Source organism: Leopardus geoffroyi, chromosome X, assembly GCF_018350155.1.
Source record: "Leopardus geoffroyi isolate Oge1 chromosome X, O.geoffroyi_Oge1_pat1.0, whole genome shotgun sequence".
Lineage (NCBI taxonomy): Eukaryota > Metazoa > Chordata > Mammalia > Carnivora > Felidae > Leopardus > Leopardus geoffroyi.
In genome coordinates, this window is record NC_059343.1 from 85,137,333 (window position 1) to 85,147,055 (window position 9,723).

The window sequence follows — 9,723 nt, forward strand, 5'->3', positions numbered from 1 at the left end:
AGTAGTATCTCTGGGAATTTGTTAGAAATATAAATTGGGGGGCCGACCCAAGACCCACTCAATCATCAACTCTGTGGGTAGGACCCAGCAATCTGTGTTTTAACAAGTTCTCCAGCTGATTCTGATGCACAGCAAAGTTTGGGAACCACTTAGATTGTCTGCTACACTGTTGTTTCTCTGGTAAATAAAGCAGGTTTAATGATTCAGAGGTCTTAAAACGTTGCTTAGGATTTCAGGTGGATGCACAATTCGTGATATGAGCTGAATTTGCTGGAAAACCAAATAACTGGCACATAAGTGTTTCAAATGCTTAGGGCAGAGTGGCCTTGAGTCCTGCATTGTAGTTCTACTCAGAGCTTGCAGGCTCCACATGCAAAGGGAGGCCTTGCTCTCAGATAAGACTGATTCTCCAGCAGGGGCCCTGAAAGTGCCATTGTGATGGGACAACTGCTCTCAGCAAGAATGAACTAGTTTGGGCCTTAAGTGCTACTCAGTTCTCCAGGTAGCTGTTCCTAAACTAAACAGGCATGTAACATGCTTGCAAAAATTTTATAGTTTTGCCCTACTTATTTTATCTTCGAAGTATATGTCAAATCACCAAATCAAAGAGCGTCCTAGATCGCACCTCAGGTGAGACTGGTGGCCCCCAGTACGTTTTCAAAACACTTTCTCTGTCTTCTTGTATTGTAATTGATTGTCTTCAAATGCATATAGTAACTGACAGGCTTTAAATATCGAGGATAATAACTAACTCCTTTCCTCACCCAGAGCCTCTAGTCCAGTACCCAGCACAGACTGGGCACTTGGTAATTTGTTAAAGGGAATCAATCAACCCATCAGAAGTAGAATCTGAAACCAAGGACCCATCAAAATCATTTCAATAAAATCATCCCGTATAGGTATGATTCATAGATGCTGGTGCCCAGCTTTTACCCTCCATTCATCTATTCACCGTCTCCACCATCTCCAAATAACCAGAAAATTTACACGTCTCAAATACAACAGCTGCAGGACATATTTCAAGCCACTCTCCGACACCGACGCAATTCTCGCCGCTGGTCCGTCAGTCTGTCAGTTCCCTCTAATCCTCATCCCGTCTCACTTCCGTTCCCCTCTCCCTTCGCGGTTGGAGGCAGGATGTGTCTATGCTTTCGGCCCTAAAGAAGTGTTGTAAACATCCGCCTCATCTGCTCTCTGGCTGGCGGCCAAAGACCCCTGCCTTGCGGCCTTGGAAGCAGCTCGGGCGTCATTGACCATACTCCACCCCGCCGTAGCCCTCAATAAGAGTTGGTCATAATAGACAATCGAACCGCATATTTCCCGGGCGCTCGTGGGGCGACGTAAAACGGGGTTCCCACAATCCTCTTCGCCTTCTCCCCACCCCCCATCCATTACCCCCGCCCCGCGCAAAAAAAAAAAAAAAAAAAAAAAAAAAAGCATTAACCCCTTCGCGTCTAAATTCATTGTCTCATAGACCCTACCCTTGCGCAGATTGCTTTGTTGGGAGATCCAGGTCATTTATCTGGTAAACGAAATAAAAGACCATGCTTGTCCTCTTAGTCACAGTCATGTGATTAAGTTTTCTCAGTTTGCTTGTATATTGACTTGTAAGTTTACCAATCATTTTTAAATAGGAGCTTAACTTACTTGTTCATAACCTGAACGTTTCATAACGATGCTTTAAGCTTCTGGACCAACCCAAACTCTAACTTTGTAGTTTATGACTGTTCATCTTGAACCTGTGCCCTTTCTATCTATCCTACATTTCCAATCTCCTTTTGGTTCTTGTCTGATTATTTAACCGCCTACCTCAATGATTAAAAGCAGGTACTTTCTAGACCTGACTTTCTGGGTTTGGATCTCCACTCTACCACTTTACAAACGTGGAATCTTGGGCAAGTGATATAAGCACGTTTTCTTTGGCTTTCTAACCTGTAGAATGGGTATAATAGTAGTACCTACCTCTAAAGTTGTAGTGAGAATTTTAACAGTTCTAGGTGTGTGAGCAGCACCTAGAACATTGCCTGGAAGAGTTAAGCAGCATACTGAAATAGAAATTTTAATTATCAACTTTGAGGGTGATGTCTTCTCAGCTAATGCCTTCTAGCTAATAAATAAATGATAATAATTGTTAACATTTTAGCATCTATGGATCAGGTACAATGTTAATTGCTTTGAACCCATTGTTTTTTGTTTGTTTGTTTTATCCTCACAATTATTGTGGTAGTTAAAAGTATTATCCTTCCCTTTCCTCCTCTTTGTTTTTCTAAAGCAGCTAAGAAAATTCAGGTCAGTAAGGTATCAGATAACTCTGTAATTTTCTCATAGTTACAGAGTCAGTAACAAATAGAGCCAATACTTAACCTAAAATGAATTCAAATATGTCTTGGTCTTTCTCAAATATCACTGGGAAAATGGCAATAAATTATTTTTGTGTGTTTCCCACCTCCCAAGAGTTGCCTCAATACTGTGCAGGTCAGGAAGGCTAGGTTTTCTTCAGAGGCAGAAGGGCAGCAGGCAATAAAGCAAGAGTCTCTCTCAAAGGCTGGCAGCAAAGGGGATGACCAAAATAGCAATAGTCATAACCAGCGCACTTATTGTGCCCCAGTGTGCTACACAGTCCACATTACTGCCTAAGGCCACCAGAGATAAAAATGCAGGATCCCTACCTCACCTGACCTGTAAAGCTTGGATATTATCAAAGATTTTGTTTTAGGACAGCATCAAGAGGCTCTGTAATATACTATTCTGACTCCAGCCAAAGCGGTAGTAATTTTCATATTTGCTGTTCGTAGAATTAGGTGTTTCTACCTCAGCCCAAGAGCACAGGGAAATCTCCTTTTACCCCAGATGAAAACTAAAAAGGTAATTTCCTCCTTTCTTTCAGAGCCTACAGTACCCACAGTCTTGTTCTTGCTCTACACCCATCCACTCCCACTTCCCAGCTTATCCTCAGGCAGTTTATAATGTTGTTGGTTTTTTTTTCCCCCAGAAGGACTGGTGATGGTTTAAAAAGGCAGGGGAAGGAGAAGGTAAATCCCAAGTTTGCTGAAGGTAAATCAAGTACTGCTTTATACCCACCCCCTATTACTTCTGCAGATCCCCGACCTTCCTCACTCCCTCTTGGCACTTTAGAACCCATTATTCTGCACACCCAGGAAACCTCTGGGCTGGAATTGTAGAAGAATCAACTTCTTGTCTTTTTGCCCCTCCAATGTCCGCAATAGCATGTATGACTGGCCTTGGTCTTCTACTTAAAGAGGCTAAGTTTTAAAAGAAAAAAGGAGAGAAATAGCATAAGAAGACATTTTACTTAATTTTCTTCAATATTTTTAGCTATCAAACTATTAGAAAATGTCAGTGCAGGGGTAAAGCTACAAGAAGTTTAGTTCTAGAGGCCAGGAAAAATAGAGGTCTTGGTGCAAAGCAAAAGTGTTGACAAAAGAAAGACAAGCAGACAAGGGTGCCTCTAGGGTCAGTAGAAATAAACGAAGAGGGGAGGTTGGGATAAAGATCTCAGACAAGAGACCCTGCCCTTATAGCTCCTTTCACCTTAAACTCCATATCCTAATTCCAGAGACTTCATCTGTATTAAATTCTTCTAGCCAACCTGGTCTCCTAACCAACCCAGCTTTCACTTCTGGGCATCTTGCCCTGATCACTGAAGCCACCACCAGCTGCAACTGCTTCGCAAAAAGAAAGGTGAGTGGGGAGAATATTCCTAACCCAGTGTTAGAAAGGGAGATGTGTTCCCAGCATTCCTAGTGATTCTCAGAACATATTTTTAGAAACACTACATAGTTTCAGTGTTCTAGACACCATACATAGTTTCAGTGTTCAAGTTCTGCAATACTTTCTGTAGTATGTTTCAGTTACATGTTTCTTAAGGGCTGATCTGGCATCCTAACACACAAATGACAGTGTTTCGGGACGCCTGGGTGGCTCAATCGGTTAAGCGTCCAACTTCAGCTCAGGTCAGCATCTCATAGTTTGTGGATTCGAGCCCCTTGTCAGGCTCTGAGCTGACAGCTGAAGCCTGGAGCCTGCTTCAGATTCTGTGTCTCCTTCGCTCTCTGCCCCTCCCCTACTCACGCGGTCTCTTTCTCTCTCTCTCAAAAATAAAATAAACATTAAAAAAGTTTTTTAAACAAATGACAGTGTTTCTATATTGTAGTGTACATACACTGCTGGTGACCAGTTCAGGCCTCCTTTATAGGGCAGATGGACCCATCCCCCAGCAGCTCTGGGTATTAGCTGCTAACTACAGCTTCTTTCTTCTCTAGAGAATTGCACTCTGCAGAATAAGAGCTTCAGTACTCTGCCACACTCCCACTCCTTACACACCCCTGCAACCTGCAGTCAATGACTGAATGATGATGAGGGTACATAATGCCAGCAACTCTGCCTCAAGGTGGACCAATTCTGTGGGGGCAAATTCTACTCCAGTGCTCCTTGTGGGGTAAAGTTAAAGCTAGTCTCCAACTGGCTTAGTTGTTTTCCTCCTTGCCCTGTCCTGCTTCCTTCATTTCCCTTTACATGAGAGCACTTCGTTAATAAATCACTTACATAAGAACCACCTCCTTTCAGGCTGCACTTCAAACAACACTAAGACTCGTGCTTTTTTTTAAGTTTATTTTATTTTGACTTTTTTTTTTAATTTTTTTTCAACGTTTATTTATTTTTGGGACACAGAGAGACAGAGCATGAACGGGGGAGGGGCAGAGAGAGAGGGAGACACAGAATCGGAAACAGGCTCCAGGCTCTGAGCCATCAGCCCAGAGCCCGACGCGGGGCTCGAACTCACAGACCGCGAGATCGTGACCTGGCTGAAGTCGGACGCTCAACCGACTGCGCCACCCAGGCACCCCAACTTTTTTAATGTTTATTATTTATTTTTGAGAGAGGGAGAGACTGAGTGTGAACAAGGGAGAGGCAGAGAGAGAGAGGTAGAGAGAGAATCCCAAACAGGCTCCATGCTGTCAGTGCAGACCCTGATGCAGAGCTTGATCTCATGAATCGTGAGATCATGACTTGAGCCAAGATCAAGAGTAGGACGTTTAACTGACTGAGCCACCCAGGTGCCCCCAAGACTCATTCTTATCTCAGGTTTATCAGAGGACTAAGTAAAGAAGGCCCTCTGTAGTCCTCCCTTTCCCTGACCAGACCAAACCCCCATTGTAAGCAGAAGAGTCATCCATCTCTGGGAAGCCAGTGGTGAATTATGAAACTAGATAGGGCCCCTCAAATCAAAATTGGACCTATGACATAATTCAAATGACAATGAAGCCCAGCCAATTCCTAATATCTTTTGTCTTGCTGACACCAACAGATCACATTCTATCAAATCATAAATAAAGGTATATTTGTTCATACTTCATTGTAATTCTTTGTCACTACAGAATGTCAAAAATTCTTATAATTATGGGAAAATGCTATATAGCATTTCTTAAACTTTTGGCTAGATTATTATTCTCTTGTGATAGATATTCCTGCTCAATAGCATGAATCTTAAATTTGTTTATCAGCTGTTGGCTGTTTTATTTCTGTAAACTGTAAACTGTTATTGAAGATAGCCAAAGAATAAGCCCAAATTTGGATACCTGATAGGATGCACTGATTAATCTAGAAGTGTTAAAAAACAGACCAGATTACTAGTTTGAAAATAATAAAAATATATCCTAATTTAATAATTCTGTGATTCAGAAGACATATTGGGGTAATCATTATAAACCTCAATATTGTAGAAATATAGAAGTATTAGTTAAGAGTAATGTTCAGGTTGAGAACAACCAGATTTAAAAAAAATAATGTTTATTTTTGCGAGAGAGACAGACAGACAGCATGAGCAGGGAAGGGGCAGAGAGAGAGGGAGACACAGAATTCAAAGCAGGATCCAGGCTCTGAGCTGTCAGCACAGAGCCTGATACAGGGCTCGAACCCACGAACCTCGAGATCGTGACCTGAACCAAAGTCAGACACTTAACCGACTGAGCCACCCAGGCGCCCAGAAAATGACCAGATTTTTAAAATTTACATTTGCAAAGATTCAGATTCCATAACGTCTGGCATCTCGTCCAGTGTTTATCCTCCAATATGTATGTCCTATTATATATCCCTTGTATAGCCACCCATAACCAATCTCAGTTGACTAAATCCACTGTTCTGGCTTACAATAAAAGTGCCAAGACAATAATTTTCACTGAGATTATCTTCTCAATTAACTTCCACCTAAATTAGGACACAAATGTACCTGAAAATCTATTTCTATCTATATTTGAATACTTTCCTTTTGGTGTGACTTCTCATAATTAGTTTCCTTTTTACTTATTTTTTATTGATTTACATATATCTATTTACATGTAATTTTTTATTTTAATTCGTTTCATTTGTTATTTTGCAAAATATGTTGATCATCTCTTCCCTCGAAAAAAATCTAAAGTATGGAGGAACTTTTAAGTGCTTTTGATTTGGCAACTAAAATAAACATTGTCTATTTCATAAGAAGAAAATATCATTGAAAGGAAAACGAGGCCGGAGCTACGGGCACTTTTTCTGCCCGCGGTGTCTCAGATTCATTCTTAAGGAACTGAGAACTTAACCTTCCAAAATGTCAAAAAGACCATCTTATGCCCCACCTCCCACCCCAGCTCCTGCAACACAAATGCCCAGCACACCAGGGTTTGTGGGATACAATCCATACAGTCATCTCGCCTACAACAACTACAGGCTGGGAGGGAACCCGGGCACCAACAGCCGGGTCACGGCCTCCTCTGGTATTACGATTCCAAAACCCCCAAAGCCACCAGATAAGCCGCTGATGCCCTACATGAGGTACAGCAGAAAGGTCTGAGACCAAGTAAAAGCTCCCAACCCCGACCTAAGGTTGTGGGAGATTGGCAAGATTATTGGTGGCATGTGGCGAGATCTCACTGATGAAGAAAAACAAGAATATTTAAACGAATACGAAGCAGAAAAGATAGAGTACGATGAATCTATGAAGGCCTATCATAATTCCCCCGCATACCTTGCTTATATAAATGCAAAAAGTCGTGCGGAAGCTGCTTTAGAGGAAGAAAGTCGACAGAGACAATCTCGCATGGAGAAAGGAGAACCTTACATGAGCATTCAGCCTGCTGAAGATCCAGATGGTTATGATGATGGCTTTTCAATGAAGCATACAGCCACTGCCGGTTTCCAGAGAAACCACCGCCTCATCAGTGAAATCCTTAGTGAGAGTGTGGTGCCAGACGTTTGGTCAGTTGTCACAACAGCTAGAATGCAGGTCCTCAAACGACAGGTCCAGTCCTTAATGGTTCATCAGCGAAAACTAGAAGCTGAACTTCTTCAAATAGAGGAGAGACACCAGGAAAAGAAGAGGAAATTCCTGGAAAGCACAGATTCATTTAACAATGAGTTTAAAACGTTGTGCAGTTTGAAAGTGGAAGTGGACATGGAAAAAATCGCTGCTGAAATTGTACAGGCAGACGAACAGGCTCGCAAAAGGCAGGAGGAAAGAGAAAAAGAGGCAGCGGAGCAAGCTGAACGCAGTCAGAGTAGCATGGTTCCTGAGGAAGAGCAAGCTGCCACTAAGACCGAGGACAAGAAGGACGACGAGAGCGTCCCAATGGAGACAGAGGAGACACACCTTGAAGAAGCGACGGAGAGCCAACAGAATGGTGAAGAAGGCACATCTACTCCTGAGGACAAGGAGAGCAGGCAAGAGGGGGTGGACAGTATGGCTGAGGAAGGGACCAGTGATATTAACACTGGCTCAGAGAGCAACAGTGCAACCGTGGAGGAACCACCAGCAGACCCCACACCAGAAGACGAGAAGAAAGAATAAATGTTGCCTTGTTTTATGTGTTCTAAATACTTTTTTAAATGAAAAAAAGATGTTTTTTGAGTTAAAAAAAAAAGAAAATATCATTAATTGAAAATGTGTACTGATCTGAGAAATGTCTGTTGTTTCCAAAAAGTACTTTCTACATTAATCAGATAAATCTCAGTATTTATAGGACTTATATAGTATTTTAGTTGTGTGCAAGATTTGCAATATAGCATAGGAAAGAATACTACACTTACGTGCTTAACAGAGACATATACTGAAGAGGAGATATGAGTTTCCTAACTTATCTATAACAATGGTTAAATGAAAGTTTGTTAAGAGCAATTGAAGAATGCAGAATTATCCACTCATTAAAAATTTTAAAGCACTTGAACATTAGGATGTACACAATTATAGAAGAGGATTATAAATTATTTCCTTTTCAAAAATAAGAAAAAAAGTGTATGAGGGAAAATATGTAAATTTTATTGTAATAGTCCCCTTTGTTGGTATTTCTCAAAATATTTCTGGCCATCAACCCTTAAACGTTTCCATGATTATATATGACTAATATCACATCATCCATTTCTAATCAGAAATGTTTTCTAAGTCCGTAATCTCTTTCAAAATTCACCAGTTTCACCACAGAAATGATAGTGAATTTCAGTGCCACATTCTTTCATCTAAAATGTCCATCTTTCCTAGCCTAGTGGGCAGCTACTCATATTCTAAAAGCCCAGGCCAAATGTTATTCCCCCTGCAAAACCCTTACCAATCTTTCTCCCAGACAGAATTCATCCTTTCCTTAAACGTGCATTCATAGGTCTTTTTAGAAACCTCTTTTAGACTTTACATCCCAGTGTATTATAATTATGTGTTGCATCAGTTAGGAATTGTTTTGGCTGTCATTAAGAAACCCATGATTTTTCTATCCCGTAAGAGAAATCCAAAGGTAGGCAGTTCAATATTGTTATGGTGGCTGGATGCTTTCATCTTTCTGCTATATTTTCCAAGCTCAAGCTCTGCCTTTGTAGCTTGAAGTTTCCTTATTGTAACAATATGGTTGCTCTATCTCCAGCCATCACATCCATGTCATAGGCAAGGATAAATAAGAAGGTAATGCAAAATGGCCTCCCACCTTAGCAGCCTCATAAGCACCATCAATCTTCCTCTTCCCACCCCAGTGCATACATGTGCACACACACATATGCATGGACTCAATTATGAAGTTTCCTAGGAAGCCCAACCAATATCTTCCACCTCCATACAATTGGCCTATATATAGTCACATGGGCTCCTCTATCTGAAAGGAAGGCTGAGAAATTACATTCCGCCCTATTTGAGTATATAGCCACCCCCAACAAAATCAGGTTTTGTCACTTAGAATGAGGAGATAGGATATGTGATAGACAACTAGCAATCTGCCACATTTTTCACTTTTTTTTTCTTTTTTACCATATCTGTTTCCTTACCTAGAATGTAAAATTTTGGAAGGTATAGAGTATGTCACATTCACTTTGTATTTCTAGAGTCTAGCACAGTACAAGACACTCAAGACAGTGGTTTACTGTTTATTTCCTTTACCTACAATATGAAGGGTTATTCTGTGTAACTTGCCTAGATAAAAAAAGATTCCATGTTTTATCAGAATAATTTTTTGTGCTTTATGTTGACTTCATTGTGTCCTCAGTTATTTAAGAAAACAAAGCTTCTTCACCTATGTAAGGGCTAAGGTTCTTGACAATCATGTTACCTTCTATGTTTATCTTTAAATATTTTATTGTTCCCTTCATACGAATAGCCAAATAATGTTTCTTGGCACTAACTATTCTATTTTAAGTGCTCAAATCTCCTGATAAATTTTCATTTTTTTCTTTCCTAAAATTTAATCCTTAATG

The 9,723-nt window shown here is 40.8% G+C and overlaps 1 protein-coding gene across 1 annotated transcript; it reads left to right on the forward strand.

Moving 5' to 3' along the window:
- Positions 1-6,520: 6,520 nt before the first annotated feature.
- Positions 6,521-7,912, forward strand: LOC123594736 (SWI/SNF-related matrix-associated actin-dependent regulator of chromatin subfamily E member 1-like). Its single transcript, XM_045471645.1, is given in 1 exon segment — positions 6,521-7,912. A coding segment is annotated over 1 exon segment (1,236 nt). The 5' UTR covers positions 6,521-6,607; the 3' UTR covers positions 7,844-7,912.
- The last annotated feature ends 1,811 nt before the right edge of the window (positions 7,913-9,723 follow it).